This window comes from Lytechinus pictus, chromosome 4 (genome assembly GCF_037042905.1).
Source record: "Lytechinus pictus isolate F3 Inbred chromosome 4, Lp3.0, whole genome shotgun sequence".
Classification (NCBI taxonomy): domain Eukaryota; kingdom Metazoa; phylum Echinodermata; class Echinoidea; order Temnopleuroida; family Toxopneustidae; genus Lytechinus; species Lytechinus pictus.
In genome coordinates, this window is record NC_087248.1 from 30,615,483 (window position 1) to 30,643,414 (window position 27,932).

The 27,932-nt window shown below is 35.3% G+C and overlaps 1 protein-coding gene across 1 annotated transcript; it reads left to right on the forward strand.

The window, feature by feature from the left end:
• Nucleotides 1-27,868, forward strand: LOC129258644 (sodium/myo-inositol cotransporter 2-like). Its single transcript, XM_064099024.1, has 15 exons — nucleotides 1-116; nucleotides 1,381-1,452; nucleotides 7,827-7,931; nucleotides 14,312-14,371; nucleotides 17,399-17,503; nucleotides 17,935-18,040; nucleotides 18,541-18,621; nucleotides 19,176-19,393; nucleotides 20,512-20,647; nucleotides 21,088-21,195; nucleotides 21,654-21,819; nucleotides 22,101-22,272; nucleotides 22,466-22,678; nucleotides 24,779-24,932; nucleotides 25,624-27,868. Exons 1-15 carry the CDS (start codon nucleotides 30-32, stop codon nucleotides 25,866-25,868), a joined length of 2,028 nt encoding a protein of 675 aa, XP_063955094.1. The 5' UTR covers nucleotides 1-29; the 3' UTR covers nucleotides 25,869-27,868.
• Nucleotides 27,869-27,932: the final 64 nt, after the last annotated feature.

Genomic DNA, 27,932 nt, shown 5'->3' on the forward strand with positions numbered 1-27,932 from the left:
CCGTTCGTGCCAGCCCAGTAAAAGTTTACATGATGGCTGAGGTAGCTGTTCTCAATACGTGGGACTACGTCGCAATTGTGTGCTACTTCATGATCGTGATTGGAGCAGCAATTTATGTAAGATCGATATTTGTAAACGCTGAATTTAATAGAAAGAAAGAAAACAGGGGAAGTAAGGTTGGTTTCAGACTCTAATACCACTCTCGATAGATCCCGAACATACACCAGCAGTAAAATTAGTAATCATTTACATAATATTTAAGGGCGGTTCAACGGAGAAGGGAGAGACCGATTCCTTATAATTATTTCAAGCAAGAAATTAAGAGACAGCGAGAGAGAGGGGGGGGGGAGATAATGGGCGGCAAGAGTGAAGGAAGGAGGGTATAATCGGAGAGATATGAGCCGTATAACTCTATGATACAATTAAATTGAGAGAAAATGTGACGCCCCCTTTAGGTCGCCCCCATCAAAATGTTTTGGGGCTGACCCATCATAGGCCTATATAATCTCTCCTTGAGCTACGTGTATATGTCATTCTAACCATGCTAACGGTAATAAGACCACATTGATGGGAGACCAAATTGGGTTTATAGCCCATGTGGAGTTAAACTTAAACGAATGCTTGCTTGTTGACCAAGTGACTATTGAACTTGGTAAGTGGTTTGTCTGTCTCGGAAAATGGGATACGATTAAAATTTTACGTGCATTCTCCTATATAAGCTTTGCTTTGAACTATAGAAAAAAAAAGAAATCGCATCGGGATCGCCACGGAATATCATTGAAATATCAAATAGATCCTAATCATTGATTTGGAACGTCTATGTGACCATTAATTCATTTTTGCCTACGCATAGAGCTAATCATTGAGCGAGGAAATGTGGATCTTGATACATTACATTGCATTATAATTAAACAATTACGATTACCATTATGAAACTTAAACTTGACATTTGTCTTTAGTTTCCGCAAAACGGATCTTGAAGGGCATACGAGCCTGCAGGCTTAATATCCACATCTCAAGTCCTCCCGCAAGTCCTTAACTTCTTTCCAAATCATGCAACATTTTGAGAACTATTGTTTTTTAATATTCTCCCATTTTTTTGTATACATTCATATTACAAATATTATTTTACAAAGTGAACAAAGCCTTTCCTTCCTCTCAAAACCATTTTAGTTTTTCTACACAACCACAATTATAGGCTAACCTATCCTCCTCTTTCCCCAATAGTTATCTCCAAAGGTATGTTTAAGACTATAGTTATTTACATCAGCCAGTCAATGGGGGACAACACACAGTGTGTGTTAGGATCGCTTCCCCTTAAACACAAGGAAAAAATGTATTGCACATTAAAATCATGCTAAATTATTATCATTTATTTAGGCGTTAGTGACGACAAACAGAGGGACTGTTAGCGGTTATTTTCTGGCTGGAAGGTTCATGACATGGCTACCTGTGAGTATTCAACATTAATCAATTTTACATTGGATATGTGAGGGTGTGTGTGGATGTGCGCATGTTAGCACTATCTATTTATGTATGTATATGCGCGCGCGTGTGTGTGTGAGGGAGGGCGTGGGCGTGTGTTGCATTAAAAGCAGAATGGATTCCAAAAAATAAAGGACAAATTACTGTTATGGGATTTTTTGAAAATGAAAATGAGACAGTTTATTAATACATATACAAAAGAAAAGGCAAAGGTCAGAAAAAATGAAATTAAAAAAATAGAGAAAGAAATAGAAGAATTAGAAAATAAACTTTTGTCTCAGCCGTTGAGAAATATAATTGATGACATTGATGAGAAAAAAATCTAATTTGAACAAGTTATATGATTATAGTCGACAAGGTTTAAAAATTCGGTCAAGGGCAGTTTGGTTTGAGGAAGGAGAACAAAAAACACAATATTTTGAACAGTTATTGAAGTCTAATAAACGGAAAAGTGTGATAAAAGAATTATATGATGACGATGATCACATCATTAAGGATAGAAAGGAAATATTGAAGAAGATTGGAACGTATTATGAAAACTTATACTCATTGAGTGAAGCTATTGTTAATGAAAATTCTTTGTTCCTTAAGGATATTCCTCAATTAAGTAAAGAAAGTTGTAATATATGTGAAGGTAGAATAAGTATTCATGAATGTTTAAATGTTTTAAAAGAAATGAAATATAATAAATCCCCTGGTAACGATGGTTTTACGGTAGAGTTTTATTATACTTTTTGGAATTTATTAGGGGGACTTTTGGTAGATGTTTTAAATGAAACATATGAAAGGGGAAAACTGACAACCTCACAAAAGCAAGGTGTGATAACGTTATTGGAAAAAAAAGATAAAGATCCATTATATGTCCAAAATTTTAGACCAATTACACTTTTAAATGTGGATTACAAAATATTGTCAAAGGTTTTAGCAAAAAGATTAAAAGGTATACTAAATGAGATAATTCACAATGATCAAGTTGGCTATGTAAAAGATAGAAACATTGGGGATGGTGTAAGATTAATAGATGATATGTTATATCAATCTAATTTAAAAAATATTGGATATTTAATCACTGTTGATTTTGAAAAGGCCTTTGATTCTGTTTCACATGATTTTCTTTTTAAGATCCTTAAACTATTTGGATTTGGGCACTCATTCTGTTCGTGGGTCCGTGTTTTATACTCGGATATTACTAGTAGTGTTATGAATGGGGGGTTTTCTTCCGGTTATTTTAATATAAAGCGAGGGGTAAGACAGGGGGATCCCCTCTCCCCATATTTGTTTCTGCTCTGTATTGAAATACTTGCTCTGGCAATAAGGAAAGACAGACAGGTTGAAGGAATTCAATTTCAGAACCGTGAAATAAAGCAAATTTTGTATGCTGATGATATATCATTGTTTGTTAAAAATACACACTCTTTAGATCGTCTTCAATACCTTTTTGAAGAATTCGAGAAAATTAGTGGTCTAAAAATAAACAAAGGAAAAACTAATATTTTGTGGATGGGTCGGGATAATGACAGACCTCAGACACAGTTGTTTGGGAATTTTGTTCAGCATATTAAAATATTAGGTGTTTACTTTTCTCTTAATGTTATAATAAAAGAAGACATGAATTACAAAGAAATACTTAGTAAAATAAAAAGACTGTTGGGATGGTGGAAACAAAGGGATCTCACACTTATGGGGAAAATTCACTTGTTAAAAACATATGCATTGTCAAGGCTAAACTTTGTTTCGTCACTAATAGTGGTTCCTCAGTGGTTGTATGCTGAGGTTGAAAAGATCACATTTGAATTTTTATGGTCCGGAAAAGATCGGATAAAGAGAATTATAATGTACCAGGATTACTCACAAGGGGGTTTAAAAATGATGAATGTTAAGTTGTTTGTAAAGTCTCAACGTTTAATGTGGCTTAAGCGATTACTTTACGGAGAACGAGATGCAGGATGGAAGTTGTATTTTGATTTTTGTTTTCGATCAGTTGGGGGGAGATTTCTGTTTCTATGTGACTTTGACACTTCAAAATTAAATATAAAAATGCCCCCATTTTATTCAGAAATGATGAAGGCTTGGCAAGACTTAAGGAGATTTCGTTATTCTGAAGAGGAGGTTAACCCTATTATATTCAATAATCAACATATTTGTATAAAAGGTAAAACAATTTTTGACAATGATCTTTTTAATAAAGGAATATTTAGCGTTGATCAAATCTTTGATAATGGCCACTTGAAGCCTGTGACTTTTTTTCAAAATCTCGGTATTACCGCAAATCAACTTCTCCAAATAATAGATATTGTGCACGTTATACCAGCAAGCTGGAAAAATTTTAATAGTTTAATAAAGTTTAAAAAAATTGATTTGGTAGACTTTGGGATAAGTATGAATATTGGAAAACAGGAAACAGCTTTTGAAGTAATTAAATCAAAAACAATTTATAACTTGTTTATTACTAAGCTACAAGAGCTATACAAGTTAACACTTAAGGATGGTCACAGTGATTTTGATTTTACTGATGTAGAAATTTGTAAATTATTTGAATATATCAGGAGTACAACTCTTATAAGAAAACAAAGGGAATTTCAGTTTATGCTTTTACATGGAGCAATATATACAAAAGAGCATTTGATGAGATTTGGTTTCGTGGGAGATAATTATTGTTCGTTTGGTTGTACAAAAACTGAATCGTACTTTCATATACTCATGGATTGCATAAAAGTTAAACCTCTTTGGCAATTTTGTATTGATCATTTTTGTTTAGCTGAATTAAGAACTTTGAATTGGAGGGAAATATTCTTAGGGTTACCTGGAAATTCTTGTAGAATTAAATGTGTCAATTCTGTTATTCTTTTTATTAAATATGCAATTTTTAATTCCAGAGCTGAAGGCCGGGTACCGTCATTTATTAAAATACACAAATATATAACGGGTTGTATAGAAGAAGAAAGACGCCTGGCAACGAAGTCAGGCAAGTTAAGTTTACATTTGCAGAAATGGGATGAACTGAAGGTGAAAAGGGATTTGAATGTGAACAGGTGGGATGTGTCTAGTGTGGTGCGAATGTGAATCCTGGTGTGTATGTTGATGTTTTTTTTTTCTTTTTACTAGTTCTTTTCAATTTCCCCTTCTCTTGTATCAATATGATTTGCAGGTTTTTTTTTCTTTCTGTATCCTATTGCGCCAAAATGTTAAACGTTCATTATGCAGATTTGTATATATTATGTTTGTTTACGTATGCGTGGTATGTGCATGTGTGTATGGGTGTTAAGGTGGGTGTGTGTATGTGTGTATAATTATGTAAAGTTATGTTGAAGCTTGATTTAAAATGGGATGCAATGATAATACATTTAGGTTGATTTCTGTTCTCTGCAAATCATTTATATAGCCATTTAACATTAATTATTATTGAAATACATAGAGGGTTGGGGACTCAGTTGAGTTATTTTTTTTTCAGATATAAAAGTATAATTTTAAGGAGTTTCATTCCGTCCTTATTTGCTTCAGTTCTTGGTAAATATATATGTACTTTTTTGCATATCCTTGTTGATATGAAATGAAGATTTGTATTTTGTTTTGTATTTATCTGCCGTTTATGTAATTCATTTGAATGAAATCCTTAATAAAAACATATTGAAAAAAAAAAAAAGTGTGCAAGGGTGTGTGTGTGTGCATATGCGTCATATGTGTTGGTGTGTGAGTTGTGTGTGTGGGTGTGTATTTTAAAGACGTGTATCAATCAGATATGGACAGCGTCTGGGACTGACCTGTCACAAAGCGATAGAAATGATTAGGACTCGAACCTCTAACCTCGCCATCAAACGGTTGACGTGTAGCTTAGAATATAGGTGCACAACACAATGCCAAGAATTGAAATTTTGGTCTGACGGCAGATCGAGTAATGGTAATAATATATCACATCAGCATGATGGACACCCATGACTGACTACAATGAGCATGCCTACATGATGTTGCCTCTTTGTAAGAAATAATATGACCGTCACATGTTAGAATTAATGAAGGAGCAATTGGAGCCCAACTTATTATCATCCTCAATCCTATCCTCATTATCGTATTCGTAACTTAATCCAAATAAGATGTTAGGCATCTTTCTTAGGAGCTGAGAGCACTGATCTATCGATGTATTTACTCTGTTAACATAGTATTACACATATACCCAAATACATTACAATAATTTCTGTTGATTAAAATATTCTGTACAAAGCAAATGGATGAAATGTTTCTTTACATATCAAAGACCAGTAAATTGAAAATGAATTGGACTTGAATTGAATTCCTAAATCAAGAAACTCGGAAAGAGCTGGTTGCACTTATAACATCATGAAGATGATACGATTTTAAGGGCCTTAGGTTTTGTCAAGTCGTTTCAAGGTATTCCTGCAATACTATGATACCACACTGAATGTATTCGACGTCTATCTCTGTTGATCTATTTTGTTCCTAAGTGAGCACATTTGACCTTTTTTTTATCTAATGGATAATGTCTTCTTAGATAGAGACTTTTCAAAATAATTAACCAACTTCTAAGATTCTAACCGTTTTTAGTGTATTTTGGCTACCAATGAAAGTTTGTTGACCTTTTTACCTTTCCCTGACCTTGTCTTGACCATTTATATCTTCTGGATAAGGACTTCTGAAGATGATCTTATCAAAATCGACATTAAAAAAATACACACATATACAAAAAAGAAAAAAAACGAAAAAAACCCAGCTGCCTTAACACCTTCAGTGTAATTTGCCATTTAACGAAAGTTCATTAACCTTTTGACATTTCCGGTCATAACTTTTTAACGGGAGGTCAAGAGTGTATAAGTGTGTACACTTTCTTGTTCATTATAACAAGACAAACAATTTGATGTGTCACTTGACAGAATTGGGGCAATTAAAAAAAAATCACCCCTATTGACCCCATTTTGACCCCTAACATGGTCAAGATGACCATTAGAAATTTGTCACCAAGTTGGAAGTTGTTCCTTGTGATGTCACCAATCACATAAAAGTGAAAAATCAGACTTAGCCAATTTTTCGAAGTAGCCGGTAAATCATGACATATGCTGCCTGACTATGAGCCCCCCCCCCCCCCCCCCCCTGTATAACAGGTTCTCCGTCAACATAATGAGCCTCTAAATCACGATATTATATTTGCACTAAGTAATAAAAAAGTAACATTTGTATAATTGGCTAACACCGTGGTCAAACAAATGTCGGATACATTGAGTTTTATCTACTGCTAATAATGTTTACTTTCTGTGTGACCCATGAACTGATATTAAGGGGTGTGAGTAGATATGAAGAGATCGGGAGAGAGAGAAAAGAAAAAAAAAGGAGAAAGTCGGAGACATAAAACAGACAGGAATAATAATTGTATTAGGACTGAGTTTTAACTGAAATAACATTTTAGACACAATTGTCCTCCAGATATTGATGTTTTGGACAACGTATACAACGCTCTTCAGGCATCCGTCAACATCGGACGTAAATCCGGGAATGGGGTGCAGAGGCACGCCCCTAAAATTTTACAGTTAGGCACAAAAGCCCCCCCCCCCCCCCTATTTTTATTTTTGAATTTATTTATACATTTTTTGCGGTGAAATCTAACTTATACAATGTTTTTCATTAGGAAAAATAGAACTTCGACCTATAGGCCTGTCTATATTAATTGCTGGTCAATGCGCAAGACTGATTTTTAATACATCCCTCCCCCTCCCTGTGTGCCAGAACATATTTACATTTAAAGTGGTACGAGTAAGGAATAAGGTCTCCAAGAAGCAAACAAAAAATACTTGATTACAAAACGATTTCTTTTGCTAGAAACTTGGCAATTTACCACTGAAAAAAATCCAAAAATTAGCTTATCAATGGCTGGAAATATGTATTGCACCTTTTCAATCATATTTGGTTTCACCTAAGTTTTTATTTTTTTCAAGTAATTGACCTATAAAACATAAAATCGTTTTGTTCTTTTCTGGTGGAGATGCGATAGACACATAACGCGTTTATGATAACAGTCATCAAAGACCCCCGCCCCCAAATAAAAAGCAAAAAAAAAAAAAGAAAAAAAGAATTCATATATTTCTAAGCTATCCATCTAATTTAGATCATCTTTCCCCTCCAGGCTTTCATTAGGGAATGTTAAATAGGGGTAAGACTGTAATAATAAGCATCTCAAATACGTGAAATGATTGTTTACAAAGTCAGTGATTGCGCGTATGTTCCGCAACAAATATTGAGTACCCCTCCCAAACCTGCCAAAGCTTGTTCATTCGTTATTTATTTTTATAATATTAATTTCTTAAAAGTTTCGATGACTTGCTCTTTTTGTTCAGGTCGGAGCCTCAATCTTTGGTAGTAATATCGGCAGTGAACACTTTGTTGGTTTGGCAGGAGATGCCGCAGCCAGTGGTCTAACACCAGGAGCTTTCGAACTGAATGTAAGTAAAAGTACCTCCATTCAAATTGAATAATACATGGATTGAGAGTGTAAACGGAATCAGATCACTACAAACCGAAATGTCAACCGATCGCCTCAAATTCTGGTTCTAATACAACGTAGTAAGAATGTTTTGAAACCTAGATTAAACAATAATTTTTGCCACCCTTTTGGGGAGTAATCTCCTAAGTGGAAAAGGGTGCGAAATTACACCTTTTATTATTATCATTTGCAGCCAGAAATGTTCGTTTGCACCCTTAAGGGTGCATCTTTTTACCAGTCAAGGTGAATAATACTTAGAATTTTTTTTAAAAAATTTAAAAAAGCGTAAAATTTGAACCTTTCTTACATGGTTCACTTCTAATAGCTAATATAGCTATACTACACCCTTGAAGGTGCACAAATGAGTATAACTGCACTCATTTACACCCTTTGTGTGCTGCTATTGTACCACCCTTGGGGTTCAAATATGAACCCATATTTCGTAGTGTTAAAGAAGTCCGTGCTCACTATCAATACATCAGGCGAATCATGAACCATATTGTGTATTGTGCTATACTGATAAAAAATCAACAAAGATGAGCAGTATTGGGGACCCTTAGAATTATTTTTAAAGATTGTGGGCTGACGAATTAAATAAATACAAATCAGATGGTCATTTTTACGCCCTCCTCACCCGTTCCATGGTCTCTGTTAATCCATGACAAAAATTATTTGACGATTTGGAAGTAACAAAAGAACACTACACAACTTGCCAAAAGCTTCAGCTGGTGTAGGCCTATTGCATTAGTATTTACCGGTGCTAAGTTAAATTAGTGCTTGGTCAATATTTCAATACTCTTTCTTGATATTTATGTTGACGATGGCATTTCTCCAGTCAATGCAAACTGTATTTCTAGTTTAAATTCCTTTACAAAGTCAATTAAACTGTCGAATTATCGTACTAGTTCCGATCCGAAGGCCCTCTTGCATCTATGGCATCGGTGGCGCGACCACTGACGCTGCAACTGACCAGTATTTTTAACATATAATCTGATGATACACCATCGGTTGGTTTATATTTGGTGTCAGTGATCTGAATGAAGTATTAAAGAGACTCCTCTGGGTTCTATGAGTATATTGTAAACATATAAATTCAGATATTACCCAAATTCACTATTGATTCAACGACCCATAAAACTCTTTGTGTAGTACAGTGCATGAACTATGATCTATTGTACTTCATAAAACTATCTTCTTATCAGAGAGAATACATTGTTCATTCATTTATGAACATTGAAGTTTACATGTCATTAAATGTTAATTGCCACCTTTCGCAATCATCACGGACGCTAATATTAGGGTCCCCTAACACAAAAGTTGACGCTTAATCATACACTTGATTTTTAAGATTAATTGTACATTATAGTCAATAGAATCAATCGTAGAAAACTGCTCTACAATCAATGCTAAGATTTGTGTTACAGGGGGGTTACAGGCCCTACAGATCTGCTTTTCGTGTGCAAAATTCTTTCCCGCGACACCCGCGCGCCATACATGCATGCATTACGACTGATGGCTGGAGATATTCGAAATGCAGGACCTAAAATAGAATATGACATGGATAAGAAAGTGGTTTTTCAAACAAATCGAGTACATATTGAGTGAGGAAAAAACCTACTAAATTAATGCTTAGATATAGATCATTATAGTCCATCGAATCGATATTGCATTTAATGTGGATTATTGATGGATGACTGGCAATTGATTCCATGGGACAGATCACCTCTCAAGCCGAACCCATTTCGCACATGTACACAGCGTATGCAATACGATTGAAAATGCAGGTTTCTTTTGTTTCTTTTGTTCACTCCTTCTACACAAACGATACGCCTCTAGCACACGATGTAAAGGGTATTATGTTTTACTTTCCCCAGAAATGGGGGGTTAGATTCAAATTCCGGGGGGACCACTTCCATTGATGAGTGAATACCAGGCACGACCATGCGGTTTCGAAAAGTACCCTAAGCAAGGGAAGCAAGTCTTTTCCAGATTATGAAAATGCACCTTTTTAACAATTATTTGGCTTGTGAAACCCTACAAGTATTGGAAATATATCCCTTTTTTCAGTATTTTAATAATCGTTTTTGACACCTTTATAACGTTACATAGGCCTATACGTAACGTACTTACCCACTCTTTCCCTTTTTACGTGTTGTTGCGCCTGGTATCCACTCTTCAATGAAAGTGGGCCCCCGGGCGGCCTCTCGAGCTCTGGGAGGAACCAAATGTGGATTTGGAAAGTCGTCCTAAATCGGATATATCGCTGTTACCATAGTAGCAACCAGAATTTTGCACACGAAACGCAAATTGAATGTTTCCGTTCCAGATGCGAAACGAAAAAAAATATCATGTCACACAATTTGCATTGCAGGACAGAGTTTTAAGACCATGACGACGGGCCCAAAAGTCACTTCTAAAATCAACTAACGTCGTAAATAGGCGTTCGCGTTCTTCCAACGAAATGTCGGGAATATACAATTTAAGGAGCAATGCGTTTGGCATAAAATGTAACCAATAAAGTTTTTATAACGGATTTTGTATAAGTTTTTGTACTAATTTATTCCCATTCAACATTTGTATTTGTTTAAACCATATATGCCTCATACTATTTCGATGTGTCTATTGTAAACAGAATTCATTATCGTTATAATTATAATAATTAATCCTACTTGTATGTCTTACGTCATTATGTAGCGAATAGAGTGTATGTATATGCAAGTATAAGTCCTTCATCTGAATATATAACCCAGTCTCAATTTAAAGAAATTACCAAACAATTATCCATAGATACGTTTTCTCTTTTACACTTTAACATTAGAAACAAATAATCAGTATTTATAAATAATGAAAAACAAATAATCATTATTTATAAATAATAGAATGTCGAACTATTATTATTTACAAATAATGAAGTATTACTTAGAATTATATATAAATAATTAGAAATGTTATTTTATATAATAGTAATTATTTACAAATAGAATGTAAATTATATATTAATAATAGTTATTATTTAATGAATAATGATTATGTAACAAATAATTGTTCTATATAATATTGGTACAATCGGCGCCTCATATGTAACGTGGGATCTAACTCAGCTCGACTCACGTTAGCTTGCTCCATGCTACCGATGCACGTCGTGTCCGACCGCGGCCGGGTCCGGCCGCCTTAGGGCCATTGCATGCAGGCATGTCCGCATATGGGAATGATACGATGTAATATCGATGTGGCAGATATGGCAAGTTCCGACTCGGAGTCCTCGTATAAGACACAGTAGAAGTCCGGATCTATTCTAAGTTAGTTGAGCCACATGGCTGATTTGCTTGTTTGTTATGTTAAAACAGTAGTCGAGTACATCTTATTTAAGGCACTTGCCGGCTTAAAACGAAACTCGAATTTCAATTTCATTTTATTTTCCCAGCGTGTTTGTCCCATTGAAGACACCGTTAGAAAAAAAATCGCACCGAAATGAAAAAAAAAAAATCGCCAAAAATAAAAAAACTCGTGTGATTACCAACGCGACGCGAGTGATTACGAACGCGAGTGAATATAATAAGCCGTCCCACAGGGTAGTCTGTTAGGTCCTTTATTATTTACATTAATGATTTTTGTAAATCATCCGATATTCTTTCGTTCATATTTTCTGCCGACGATTCTAATCGTTTCTATTCTCATAAAAATCCAAACACACTACTAAATATAGTAAATTCTGAGCTAGAAAAGGTTACTCAGTGGATAAGAGCTAACAAACTATCCCTTAATCTAAAAAAAAAACAAATACATGTTATTTAGTAACTCCATAGACATACTGCCCGCAAACATTGTGTTTGGTGATACCCCTCTAGAAGTTGTTTCGTTTATAAAGTTCCTTGGCATAACTGTCGATAACAAACTTTCGTGGAAATATCACGTTGAAAATATTTGTAAAGCAATTTCACGCAACATCGGCATAATAAATAAACTGAAATTTCATTTTCCTCCACGAACCTTATTAATGCTTTATACTTCTTTAATCTTACCATATTTGAACTACGGCATTCTTGTTTGGGGCAATACCCACCAAGTTATATTAAACAGACTTCTTTTATTACAAAAGAAATCTCTCCGTATAATTAACCATTCTTCATTTCTTTCACACACAGACCCATTGTTTGCTGAAAACAAGCTGCTAAAAATAAATGATCTATATCTCTTTCACTTAGGCCAATTTATGAATAAATATAATAATAATTCACTTCCTCACGTATTTGATTCCATGTTCCCTCAAAATCGTTCATTTCATCATTGCCCTACGAGACAGTCTAATGAGTTCCATTTACCTCTTTTAAGAACGCTGTTAGCTAAAAAAAACATTTATATACGATGGCCCGATATTCTGGAACTCCCTTAGTGAAGATATCATTAAAAGACAATCCCTCTGTTCTTTTAAAATGAAACTTAAAAATAATTTTCTGAAATCATACAGGTCATCATTTCCTCAATTTTAAATAATTATATTATTAAATTCACCATTTCATGCCTCCTTAACTTATTTTAATGTTTTTGTTATTATCCGCGCGTTGAAGTCCTGCTCTATTATCTTTCTTTATCTCTTTTCCCTTTTTATTTTCATTTCCCTTGTGTGTGCTTCCATGTTTTCCTGTTTCTTGTTCTCTGTTTTTTTGTTTTGCTGTTCCCTGTTTTGTCATCATCGTGTCTGTCTTCGTAGGCAATTCTAAAATAATTATTTAGAGGGGTCCACACAATACAAGCACTGCTTTTTAGTGGATCCCTCCATTTTCTCAGAATTTTATTTTAAAATGGTCATGATATTTTGCTTATAATTATATAATACTCTGTTTTGTTTTGCTTTTACTTATAGATAAATATCATATATTGTACATGCCTGTATTCATTTTTTGTCTGTATAAGTTCACTGTAACTATTTTTACCACATTACTTTGTTCTTTTGAAAATGAAATAAAATAAATTGAATTGAATTGAATTGAAGTTTCGATTGTACGCCTTCTCAATCTTCCACCGTGGATTTAGGGTGCTGCAACGTTCATTCATTTTTGGATGCGTCAGTTTCCCCTTACTCTTAAAACATTATTTTATTATTATTAATATTAAACTGAGACGCCATACTTGAAATACACTTTCTTTCTAAATAACATTTCATGGCAAAGATTTTGATGACAATTATGTAAGAGAAAACAGACGATTCCTATGTCTGTTTAATTCTAAAATTTTTGAGGGATTTGAACAAACTTCAATACATTCACATAATATGATTTAATTGTATAATCATCATAGCTATTGTTACAGTAATGTAGTAGTAGCAGTAGCAGTCGTAGTAGCCGTATGAGTTGCAGTAGTAGGAGTATGATAATGGTGGTAGTAGTAGCAGCAGCAGCAGCAGTAGTAATAGTAGTGTAAGGGTTGAATTTTGTCATGTTTAAACTAATTATTCATTTCACACTTTGCTTTCCATACTTCTCTTCATTATCTTTTCTATGCCATTGTCACACGCCTGTTTCTCTCATTCCTTAGTTTCTACATCACATCATTCCATTGCCATTCCAACCCCATACAGCTCCACATGTTTCTATTGTCCTTTTCTCATTTGTATTCAGAACATTCTTTTTCATTCATATCATCCTATCTCATCCTCATTGGTTCACTTTTCACCCTTGGTTCTTCCACTTTTCTGGGTTCTTCCATTCTCTGTTTCTCTATTGGTTGAATTGATCATGTGACATTATTTTTTAATATATTTGAATATATAATTTGTAAAGGCAATGCATAGTGAGGTCTGGATTTCAGGCCAATAAATCAGAGCATCAATGGACTTCATTTTGTCGACATCTTTATTTTGAGTTTAGTTCAGCTACAATTATATTTTAGGTTCTTCTTATTTGGTGCTTCTGGCTGTTTGATATGATTTGAGTTTGCTTGTTTACGACTGAATTTGTGAGGTGTATCTTTGAACATTCGGCCACTCTACAGTAGTAGTAGTAGTAGCAGTAGTAGTAGTATAAGTAGTAGCAGTAGTAGTAGTAGTAGTAGTAGTAGTAGTAGTAGTAGTAGTAGTAGTAGTAACAGTAGTAATAGCAGTAGTAGTAGTAGTAGAAGTAGTGGTGGTGGAGGTTGTGGTAATGGTAGTGGTGGTGGTCATATGTCTTGTGTTAATAAACAGTAGTCGTCTTGTTCCTTCCTACTAATTAGTGTCGTTACTGATAAAAAAAACATCATACTCTTTGATGTTTTACGAAGTCTTCTATGTATTTATCGAAAGGTTATAGTAATATCAAAGATTAATAAAATGCACTATCACACTTTGTTCTCGTTTTTTAGGCGCTGAGTCTTCTCCAACTAATGGCGTTTCTATTCATACCAGTCTACATTGCATCAGGGGTAAGAACTTCAACTTTCTGATTCCCATTCAGATTCAGAATCAAAATCAGATTCAGATTCAGACCAAGATTCGGGCAAAAGCTAAGGTTACACCAAAGCTGAATTCTCCCGAAAAAATTTGGGCTTGATTCGGATGGATTCGGTGGTTTCGCAACATATTCGTCTCTGATTCGGGGAGCTCCCCGAATAGAGATGAATAGGTCCGGAATTGGTCCTGATTTAGCGCAGAATCGCCAATAATTGGCCCGAATGAACTTTAGCCATCCCGAATGAAGCCGAATGCCACCGGAATAGTGGCAAGAATCGAGCCAAATATGCCCAGAATCGAGCCGAATGTGACCCAATTGCTCATATTATACAGCCGAATGATGACCTGAATCGGAACGAATATGGCCAAATGCGCCGAGCTCGGAGCGTTACGCCCCGAATGATACGAATTTGTCCGTATCTGCCCAGAATACTCCGAATGCCTCCCCTAATCTACCCGGATGTTATCCGAAAACATCCCAAATGTGGCCCAAAATGATATTTGTTGTGGTCACATTCAAAAGTATTTTGGAGGGATATTTTGCTGGTTTTGAACATTTCAAAAACGAGCTAGATTCCTCCGCGAATTTTTCAGAATCCCTCCTGAATTTTCTCGCATTCGCGGAGGGAGAACAGAATACTCCCTACATTGCCCGAACATGAATTCGCAGCTAATTCGGTTCCGGTGTAACCCTAACTTAAGATTCAAATTCAGATTTAGATATCAGATTAAGAATAGATTCAGATTTATACCCATATCTAGATTCAACACCATAGTTCAGTGCTGAACGCTAAAAATCGTTTTTTAGACTTAAAAACAGAATGAGGTTTCAATCCAGACTTTAAAGGAAAGACAGATTTAGACTGAGAACTATAGAATCAGATTCAGACTCAGATTGGGACCGAGATTCAGACTCAAATTAAGTTTGATATTTATTTTAAGGTTCAGGATTATAGTTTAGATTTAGGTTGCAGATTCTGACTTACGTTTAGACTTTGATTCAGACGGAGATTTTGATTTGAGGTTCATGGTCACATTCGAGGTTCACGATCACATTCCAATCCAGACTCAGATTTGAGCTGTATAGATTTAGTTTCATTCCAGATTAAAGTACTTTTAAAGCTTCAGAGTAAAAAAAAAAATATATACATATATATATATATATATATATACATATATATAATTTATTTTATTTCTAGTAGTTCGCAGAAAAAATATATAATTAGAAAATCAATAGGGGCCTAAGCTTTCGATCCTAGCAGAGTCTTCGTCGGAGGCATAATGACAAACATGAAAGTGGAACAACCATAATATAGACCACAGACAAGCTACAGCAACACTAGAAACAAGGAGACAAAAGGGGCATTAGTGAGTAGAGAAGACCAATCAGGTTAGTGAAGGGGATGAAAGAAAAGGAGTAGGCAGACACAAAGGGAAGTTAGTGTAAGTAAGGCCAGTAAAAGACCTCAAGCCAAGAGGGATTAAGATAATGAGGCAGGCAACGTCAAACATGATCTGGAACAAAATAGTGATAGAGGGTATGAGGAAGAGATGAATAACAAGAGAACAAGGTGGGTCAACAGGTTACAAAGAAAGGCATAATAAACTGGTGCATAAGAGTGGGAAAAAAAAAGAATGGGGAACAACTGATAATGTGCAAAAGACATATAAGATAAAGCATAAAACAAACTAAGAGAAGAAGGTAAGTGTAAATATGTATCTATAAGTGATATGAATATAAATATATCCAAAAAAGAAATGTATTTGAAAAAATATAAATACACATACGGTGTAACTGATGTTGTAATCCGCTAGGTGTGACGGGAATAAAAAAACATAAGACTATATAGTAGAAAAAAAAAACACTTGTATATGTGAAAAAGAGGAAGCAAATTGCCAAAAAAGGTAAAAGCAAATATAGAAGAGAGGGGTGTATTATGAAGAAACCATAGTATACATGTAAATAAGCAAATGTGGTCAATCTAAAAGAGGTGAGTGGATAAAAAATATATATATAATAATTATTATATCGCCTGAATAAGGAAGGAAAATTGGAGCTGAGCTTGTATGAGATATGGGAGAAAGTAGAGGAAGAAACTATAATGTAACTATTCAAAAGAGCTGAGGGGAAAAATTATATGTATATATAAATTGAAAGTGGATAGGAAAGAATAATCAGTCGTTCCCCTCTTGGATGTTCAGGCCATGAGGTTGGGTGGTGCGAAGTCGTCTCATCCAGAACTTCTCTCTGCTAGTACGGACTGAGTCAGGACGGGTACCTAAAGATTCGATGCCCTGTAGCATCATGTCAGTGATGGAGTGGTTGGGGAGGTTAAAATGGCGGCCAACTGGAGTGTCAAGCTTTGCTGTGTTGACGGTGGATCTGTGCCCGTAGAATCGTTTCTTGAGTGTGGTCTTGGTTTCCCCTATGTATTGTACCCTACAAACTCTGCAAGTGATGAGATATACAACATTAGTGGTAGTGCATGTGATGTTGCCCTTGATTTGGTGAGACAGGCTGGTAGAGTTGCTGGTGAAAGTGTCGCCCTCGTTAAGGTGTATTTCACATATGATGCACCTGTGTGTCCATATTTTCCATCAGTGACCCCTCGAATATCTCTATTGTATATAACTTCCTCATTTGATATAATATGCAGAATGAGTGACTTTGTCGCATCCTGGCACAAACAAGTATTTAAAAAAAATCCAGTTTTATACACCCCCATATTTACATTACAATTTGCCCATGGATTTGAATTTAGCTGATATAATAGGTCTATGATTTAGAATAGATTTTTTTTTTATGAGTAAAAACAAAATAAATTGCTTGAGTGATAAAAGTTCAATTGATATAACCCGAATCAGAATTATTAATCTTCTGCTAAGGGGACAATATGAACAAATGCTGATTTACCCTGAGGGAAACAATCGTCCATATAATGCTAATAATTTCATTGATCATCACGTCATTTTTTTCCGTTCTCTTTTTTTTTAATCAGGTTTGTACTTTGCCTGAGTTTATGATGAAGAGGTTTGGTGGGCGAAGGATTCGGGTCTATCTTGCGTGTATGTCAATTTTTGTCTACATTGTAGCAAGAATCTCGGTAAGATTATTGTAAAAAATCTTATTAAGAGTAATGTTTATCTCCTCAAAAAAACTATAACAAGAATCTCGTCAAGGGTAAGAGTGCCATTCTTCTTCTTCGATTTTTTTTATTAAGTGTAAACTCTTTTTTTTCTTGTTCGGGGAATCATAAGAAAGATAACCTTCGAACCAATTCCAGTGTTCCGTGTGGAAAACAATCGACGCAATATCAGGGTGTGGCGTGTGTCCCACAAAAAAAATGAAGTCCGTTTTAGAGTAAGATATCTCAATAATTGAATATGGATCGATCATAAAATCTACATTAATCGTACGACTGGAATCGCTCTTTAATTCGAGACCAAATACTTAGCTGCAATGGTCTGGAGATAATATATGTTTAACGGCAAGTCGTAATAAGAAGGTTTAAATTCTGGACTTCTCTTTCTTCAGGTGGACCTGTACTCGGGAGCCCTATTCATCCAGCAGGCGCTTGGTTGGAACCAATATGTCGCTATTGTTTGTTTGCTTTTCTTTGTCGGCATCTTCACAATCACAGGTATACTACCAAGACCCAGAATGTTTTTACAGACATCCCCGTATTGGATGAGATCATTCATGTGATGTACGCTACCCCGTCAGCTATAGGCGTTGATTTTTTTTTTTTGGGGGGGGGGGGGGCTATAGTTATTGTTTATGGATTAAAATATGAAAAGACAGAAAAAGTAAAATAAATGAATTAAAAAATTTGAATTGAAAATATTTTCCCTGCTTTAATTTGGATATTGTATTGTAGGCATAATCTGATTTGTGTAATTGAAAGCGTTAGAAGTCAGCTGGGCTTTGATTTTTTTTATACTCCCCTGTTTTCTGATTTGTATAATTGAAATTAATTGTTGTATGGAAATTTAATGGCAATTACCAAATTGCCATTAGCACCCGATAAAGTAGATTGAACTTGGTGTATTAGATTTACTTTCTTCATCTAATTTTAGTATATCGTTAGGCCACATAAAATAAAACTATTTAGGCTAAAATGATTCTTTGCACTTATTCCAGGTGGCCTGGCAGCAGTAATGTATACAGACACAGTGCAGGTCTTCATTATGATACTTGGTGGAATGACACTCATGGTTCTCAGTAAGTAATAAACAGCAGCAATAAACTGAAAACGACTTTTCATTATAGGTATTCGTCTTTTTCTTTTATATTGAAACATATCAGGCTAACAAAAACATTACTTACTGTAGATAATAGTTTACACATCCTGGTTATGGTGGTTTTGGAAGGTAAATAAAAAAAAGTCAGGGGACGTTGAAGAAATACACATGTTTATGAATTATTTGATTATTTTTTTAATAATGACTAGTAATGAAGAATACTTTACTGTAATAAAATGTCTACATTTACACTCAGTTGCAATATAATACACCGTGATTTTACACGCAAACAAGAAGAAGGATATACAGAGTCAAATGTCATTCCCCTGAATGAAATACCTTCACCTTCATATACACAATAGGTAACGTTTTATAATAGAAATTGTAATGACTCGGGTCTCACCTGAATATAATCCTGGCAAACTAACCGGTATCGCATTCCTGTCACTCGTCATTTAGCGCATTTTGCTATGTTATTACATGTTAGATGTACATGTACCTGGACGTTCTTCATTGTCTGTTTCTAATTTGCAGGTTTCATTGAAGTGGGAGGTCTTCATGAATTGAAGGTCAAATACTTTCAAGCGGTTTCAAACGGTACATTAAATACACCGAACTCCACGTGCGGTTATCCGAGATCGGATGCATTTCAAATGCTTCGAGGTGCACATCCGTATAATTCCGATTTCCCATGGCCTGGTTTTATCATTGGCCAGAGTATGACTTCAATTACTTATTTCTGCGCTGAGCAGGTAATATCAAGTAATGTCTTATATATTCAAATGGTAGCCATAAACAATAAATTGATAAGGTAAATCAATATGACTTCATTTCAGTCACGCCCAAAAAAATTATTAAAACCTGATGCTGTGAAATTGTTAATGCATATTTTAGACTGGATGAAAACGTGTGAAATTTGGGGGCCTGTGCGGTCTACATGTATAGCTTATATTCAGAAATGATTTATACCGAGGTTTTTTACCTGACTGCTAAGAAAGCACGAATGCATGTGAGCAAGCAACAAGGGGACCGACGGCTTAAGGTTCTCTCCGAGGGACCTGGTAATGAGGATAAATGCCTTACCAATGGGCACTAGCGCACCACTTGGGAATCGAACCCGAGTCAGCGGAATCCGAAACCCCGCTCTACCGACTGAGCTATCGCGCCTCCTTTATGATTCTGTCCGTTGACAAAAAATGTCATCTCAAAGCGATCATGGTGATAAGGTTCTCCATACTCATCGGTAGCAAGTTTGATTGGCAGTATAGGGTTTATTAGCTTACTTAACAAATGTTGATCAACCGATGCCAAGTTGAAAATTTGGTCATACATTTAGGAAACAATGTTTGATAAAGGATAAAGTCTGATAAAACAAAAATATCAAAAAAGACTTGAGAGTAAATTGTCGAGCTCAGCTCACAATCAACAGTTTAAATGTACCGTAGTTGTTACTCAGCAAAATCGTCGATTGTGCGATTCGAATCGACAAGCTTCATTCAAACTGAGGCATTCTCTTTTTTTCATAACAATAGCTTAGTTAACCACATCTTGATTATCATTCACTAACTAAAGATTATTTGCAGAAGAAGAAAATAAAAAAAGACCTTGCTATGAAAGGAGAAGAATGTCATGCACAGCATTGATCTTATTATTGTTTGGTACACCATTTTTGTCATGAATATGGGAAAGAAATAACATAGAAGTGTGGACTTTAGTTCTTGTCTAGTCTGAGGTTTAGATTTATAAATAAGAATACACCATAAAGTCGTTAAATTGGTTGCAAATTGGTAAGAAATTTATCATGAGCCACAATGAGAGCTTCTTAAGTCATTCAAAACTATACTCTCGTCTTCATTTTTATTATCATCAGGTAATGGTACAGCGCACTCTATCGGCGAAGAGTCTTTCACACGCCCAAGGAGGATGCATCTTTGCTGGGTATATCAAGATATTACCACTCTTTATGATTGTTATACCTGGCATGATATCAAGAGTTCTGTTTACAGGTATGTTCGATGACGATGAAAATAATGACGATTATGGTGATGATTTTGATGAAAATGATGATGATGAATATGATGATGATGAAGGTGACGACAGTGATGATAAAGGTGACGGTGATGACGATAATGATGACGACGATGACGATGAGCATGGCGATGATGACAGTGATGACGACGACGATGATGGTGATGATGATTTATGACGATGATTGATGGTGATGTAGTTTTTGTTGATGGTGGTTTATTTTGAACTATTTTCAAAAAGTTGTTATTATAGTACCAACATTTCAAAAGTGCATTATGTTACTGAGTTAATGATAATATATATCAAAGTGATTTTCTTCGTTGTATTATTCTAATTTGTCGACATGGAAATGGACTACAAGTCTTGAATCTTTCCTTGGGTTAAATACATACATATTACTATTATCCTTGTTCTCCAGACATTGTAGCGTGTTCATCAGCAGAAGCATGCCAGGCAGCATGCGGGAACCCTCGGGGATGTACCAATATGGCATTCCCTTCTCTGGTTCTCGGAGTTATGCCGAATGGTAGGTTTCTAGTTGTCTTTAAAGATGTTTCTTTCAGAAACAAAGACCAAAACATAGATTTAATATCGTTCTTTGATAATTTCTCAGCATCTTTTTCTATCAAAATCCTAATTAATTGCAATACTACCGATGCGCTACAATTAACGTTTAAGCTGTAAAAGGGAGACCTATATGTGTAAGCTTTTGGTGCCTTTGTAGCTAACCAGAAATCCGAAAATCGGCAACAAAAATACAGAAACATATTGGATATGTATACACAAAGAGAAAGGGAAAAGGGGATCCAGGGAGAAGATTAAAACACACCAAAACAGAGAGAGATGAAAGAAGAAGAAGTTAGGGAATGAGAAGGAAGGATAACAAGAAAAAATAATTCGAAGGAAGAAGAAGAAAAGCATAAGAAAGTAAAGATTCCTAACTCAGATATTTTCATTTCATTTTTTTTATTTTTCTTGATACAGGTCTTCGTGGGGTGATGCTTGCTGTTATGTTAGCAGCTATTGTTAGTAGCTTGACGTCGTTCTTTAACAGTATCAGCACTCTCTTTACTGTCGATATATGGAACTACTTTCGAAAGAAGTTTTCTAAGAAAGATCCTTCTGTTAAAGAAATGATGATTGTCGGAAGGTGGGGTTTATTTGTTTTATTTTCGTTATTTTAGAAAGAAAAATGTAATCATTTAAGAAATTAAATCTTATAAATTCAGGTTTCGGACAACAATTATCCTTTTTAAATATATAGTAATTTATAGTAAATATATAGTAATATATTGACATAGTTGATGTTCTCAACATCAACCAAATAATGACATAACATTTTCCTGATGTTCCATCTCACATTCATATTCATATCCTTGACATTGACAGATAAAAAACAATCCAAGACTTAGTATTAATTTCGGTTTGTAGATTGATTGTGCTCGTCATGACGGTCATCAGTGTGTTGTGGATACCGGCTATTGAACTGCTACAAGGCGGTGACGGATTAAACCGGTATTTCACCCGGATAGCCGGTAGAATTACTCCCAGTGTTTGTGCAGTCTATCTACTCGCCATTTTGTGGCCAAGGGCCAATGAACAGGTATTATGCGATTCAATATTACTTTTGAACGAACTTTATTAATTATTTTGTATGATTTATACTGAAAAATGGAAGAAAATAAATGTTTATTTTTCATAATTCAAATTGTTACCTGAGTAAGATCAAAAATGTTACTACATAATTAAAAACAAATTTGTTAAAATGAAATTGAACTTGATTCTACCCTACACAGGGTACGTTCTGGGGACTGATAGCGGGAGCGCTGACCGGTTTCACCCGGCTTATATTGGATTTCATCTGGCCTGCACCTGTTTGTTGGGAAGAAGATAACCGACCTCATATCCTCAAGCTTCATTACTTCTACTTCAATATGATCTTATTTGCCGTGGTGTTTACAGTGGATGTAACAGTAAGTCTTCTCACCGAACCCCCTCCACCAGAAAGGGTGAGTTTAATATTTTCGGATATAGAATACAAGGCTTATATGGATATATTGATTTGTATTAGTCACAACTACGATACCAGTAATAGAAATAACAATAAAAACTAAATAATATTAACAATAATAAGAATAATAATGATAATAACGATAATAATAATTATAACAATAATGATAAAATAATAACAATACTACTACTACTACTACTACTACTACTACTACTATTACTACTGTAAGAGTCAAAATAATCAATATTTGTTTTAAAATAAGAACTATTAGTTGAACTGCAGTCGAAAGGTTTCACTAACCCAATACTACTTTGTTTATGTCCACTTGTTCACTACGTCACACTCACAAGGTTTCTTCTATAAAAATGACCATTACGGACTCAAGGTTTCTTCTTCATACTTGGTTCTCTCTTTCTCTCTCCCAGTCTCTCTCTCTCTATCTCTCTCTCTCTCTCACTGTGGTCTTTCTAAACACACCCATTTCCTTCTTATCCAGAAATGGTATGACTCAACTGGTCCAAGAATATAGAAACATTGTGATTGTTACATGTATATCAAGTCCAGAGTATAAATACAGAGTACAAAATATATATCTTAGAGATTTGGGGGTTATTGAGCTACCGCTCCACCCCGCATAAAATCACACAGTTTGTTCTCCTCCCGGGGGGGGGGGGCACTCAGTATATAATGTATAGTGGGTATGTGCCGCGGAGGGGACCCCCATTTTTACACCCAAATTTCCGTTCCAAGGCATAGTATTTTTGTCTTATTGAGACAAAGAAAAACGAAAGTCGCTCCAAAGCATAGTATTTTCTTCTTATCGAGGAAAAAGAAGAAAGAAATCCGCTCCAAAGCTTCGCATATTTTTCGTTACGCCGTTCCGGCCGCATTGATCTGCTACGATGAGCCGCAATTTTGGTGAAAAGCGGCCGCAAAGCGCTGTCCGACCATCGCCTCTGCGCTAGCGCACCCGGCGCCCGTGCCGCCTGGTGCTCGTATGCCCGTTCCATAGGGATGATGAATACGCACTCACGCGAAGGCGACCCGTTCCAAGGACCCCCGTTTTCACAAACATTTGTAGTTCCGAAGCCCGTTCCGAGGACCCTCCTTTTTACAATAAGCCCGCTCCAAGGCCCCCGTTTTTTGTCTCGCCCGCGGCACAGGCCTACTACTTTTTTGGTCGAGTGCCCCCCCCCCCCCGGGGTTCTCCTGGCCCATCCCATGGCCGTAAACAAAGGAGTCATATAGCTCATATATATTGTTATTCATATTTCTTCATTTGTATACTTCTCATCGATATTCCTTTTGTGCTTCATTATTACATCCTTTCTACCATCAAGAAAGGGTAAATAAATATATTATATCGGAACTGAATAATCATCGCCTTCTTGTCATCTTTCTTCGTTTGTAACACTGGCCTCGATACGCCATCGATCGCTACCACAACTACAAAAAGATATATATCAACAATCATAAAAATATACAGTGTTACACTACTTCTACTACTAATAAAAACAATAATAATAACAACAACAGTTTATTTACCCAGAGTAGCCTCTGCAGTTTGAAAACTGCTCTATCAGCGGGCCACGCATAACATAACACAATTGCCCTTCTCCAATCTAAATGATGAACGCCTAGCAAGAATTTAGTTTGAACCCACGGCCTCCTGTTCATGAGGCGGGTGCTATACCACTAAGCTACCACGCCTATGAAATGATTTATATTAACTTTGTCTGCATTTAGTTGGTTTACTTCTCATAACTATAGTCTAATACCACTTGGGATAATCAAGTTGGGACTATTATGGATTTGATATAATTTCCATTTGTACACTATGCTTATTCTATAAGATTTAGCTTTATCCCAGATGGTCTCTCTTCGTCTAACAAGTATTTTACACTTTTGTCTAATGAAATTAAAAGACGTATGTACATTATATAAGTTAATGTAGTATTATAGACTAGACTGTGTCAGACCAAGTAAATATAAGAAATTGGTAAAACATAACCGAAAAATGGCAATTAGACCAAGGATAATAAATTAAACAGAATTTACATAACAATGACTTGATTTATTCTATACATTTGTTATGCAGCTGATTCGTACGACATTTTGGACCCGTTTTAGCAAGGCTAAGCGATCGGATGAAGACGAATTCAACGATACCTCTGATGATGATGATGTAGGGGTAATTGATTCTAAGCAAATAGAACTCGAGGATAAAGACATACCTGAAGACACGGAGGAAGGTATCACATTTATTCATTACTCTCCCACCTCCCACAATCTTAATGCTGATATTTCGGTCTCTTTGATAAGATCAGAGCTTATATATACTATATATATATAAATGCCACAGTCTTACAGATGAAGTCGACCCAAGACCAACCAAATATATTCCGTTTATTTCTAAGGAAATGCAAGCGGTCATTTAGGGGTCAGTAGTGTGACTGTAGGATAACCACCATGACCACGTGATAGTATCGTCCAACATGATATGGTATTTGGCATTGTGTGATGGGGTTGTGCGATGGGTTTTTTCTGACTTCTGATCTTCATTACAGATCGAGCATGCGATCTTAAACACAAAGGAGTAATGCCGAAAATTTGTTTACAGATTATAATTTCCTCCTATTAAAGCCTCTTTATTTACTGGGTTTTTTTTATAATCAAAGATTACACTTCGTAAAAATTCTATAAGGACGAATGCATTTGTACTTATTATTAGAAGCCTCTTAAGTTTCTAGGAAAATATTAGTTTATTATAGAAAAAAATAAATGAATAAAAGAGAAGAAATGGAAATGATTGTTAAACTCGTGGCTTCCTATAAGTGTATAAGGATAATTGTTTTATGGAGTAAATTTACTTGACATAGGTTTGTCACACTTGACGGGGAATGGTAGTTTTCTGATCCTTTTATATTCATATAATGAAAACAGATTCAACTGCTAAGGTAACAGAAGCCAAAAGCGGCTGCTCCCGGGCCATGACTTGGTTCTGCGGCTACGGGGACGAGAGCGATGAGAGTCAGCGAAAAGCACGAGCGGAGGAGAAGCGAGTACGTCAAATCACAACATCGATTGACCAGGACCCACAAGCCAAGAGATTCATCCATATTAACATGATAGTTCTCCTTGGTGTTTCTGTATTTCTCTATACTTTCTTCTCCATGGACTGGATTTAAGATACTATGTAATATCGGGATAAATTTAAGAGTTCCATTTTGAATGATGAATCTTGTATGCCATTTGTAAATACATCACTTACGTGTAATTCCAGTGTCATAAACATGTTATCATGAAATGTTGAAACATGAATGGCCGAATTGTTTTTGGAGAGAGATGAAGACAATTAGAATTATTGGTTGTTTACACGGACACTGACCCTTACAAATATTCAAGATAATACCTTGGCCCATTTTAATTCAGATTTTAGGTATACTTACTATCTAACGTACAAAAAAAAATGGAATTCAAGCACTTGCGGATCCAGAGGGGGGAGGGGCAAAGCCGGCCCGTACATGCCCCCTTTGTAATGTGAAAATGCCGTTAAAAAAGAAGTGTGCCCCTGTTACACCCACAAATGTAATAATCGCCCACAAATGTAATAATCGCCCACAAATGTAATAACGCCCACAAATGTAATAACGCCCACAAATGTAATAACACTTTACCCACAAATGTAATAATTTCACCCACAATGTAAGAATGCACTTTACCCACAAATGTAATAATTTTTGATCGCCCACAAATGTAATAATGACTTTACCCACAAATGTAATAAATTTGAAGGGATTTTTGGCAAATCCTTTCTGAACTAAAATCCTATAGTAATGCGTTCATATAGCACAAAAGTGCAAAGTCTTTTTTCCAGACTCGGTTGTTTCAAAAATTATAATTCAAGTCCGAAGTCTTTTTTCCAGACCCGGTTGTTTAAAGGGGAATCCAACCCAAGTAAAAACTTGTTTTTATGAGAAAGAGAAAAATCAAACAAGTTGATAGGTGAAAGTTTGAACAATATTGGACAAACAACAAGAAAGTTATGAATTTTTAAAAGTTGTAAATATTGGTAATCACTTTACCCATGGAGACTTCAAATTGGGATGTCATAGTGATGTAAGGCAAGGACTACTCTTCTATGTACTCCAATACATATTATGGCTAAAATGTCATTTTTCCCAAAAGTTTTATTTCAAATTATATTTTTCTTTCATGAGAACATAAAACAATATACTACCTGGGTTATATTTAGATTACTGCCCCAGGGGAATGGGTACTTAGGAGAAAACCACAAATCCCTGATAATTAAGTACATGGCCTATGGGAAAGTTGTCCTTGCCCCTTGTCATAATTTACTTACCCAGTTCCCAATTTGAAATCTACATACTATTAGTGATCTCAATTTTAAAACAGCTATAACTTTCTTATTGCTTGTCCGATTTCTTTCAAACTTTCACCATTCTGTTGAATTTATTTTTTTCCTTCCCAACACAACATTTTATGGCCAAGGCTGGATTCCCCTTTAAAAAATCATAATTTAAGTCCAAAGTCTTTTTTACACACCCGGTTTTTTCAAAAATTATAATATAAGTCCAAACTAAGATACGATAATGATATTCCAGTGGAATAAGAATGAGAATCGAGCTTAGTCTTTTCTCCAGACCCAGTTAATTAAAACTGGTGGAATTAAGGTCTTTGTTGTTGTTTTAACTTATACAGCGCGTATTGTGAATATATGCGCTAAGAGTAAATTGAGATTCAAGTCTTTTCTCCAGACCCGGTTACTTAAAACTAAAAACTAAAACCCTATAGTAATGCGTTCATATAGCACAAAAGTGCAGTCTTTTTTCCAGACCCGGTTAATTAAAAAATTACAATATAAGTCCAAAGTCTTTTTTCCAGACCTGGTTGTTTAAAAAATTATAATATAAGTCCAAAGTCTTTTTTCCAGACCCGGTTATTTAAAAAATTATAATAAAAATCGAAACTAAGATACGATAATGATATTCCAGTGGAACAAAAATAAGAATCGAGCTTAGTCTTTCCTCCAGACCCAGTTATAAAAATCATTAAAAACACAACAGCAACAACAAAACAAAGACCCTGCAATCCTATCAACATTGAATAGCATGGAAATATGGTGTAGTCTTTGCTCCAGACCCAGTTATTTCAAAATAGGAAATTATAAGAAACAATAAAAACAAATAAACAATATTAACAAAGACCCGACAATATCATTGATGTAGAAT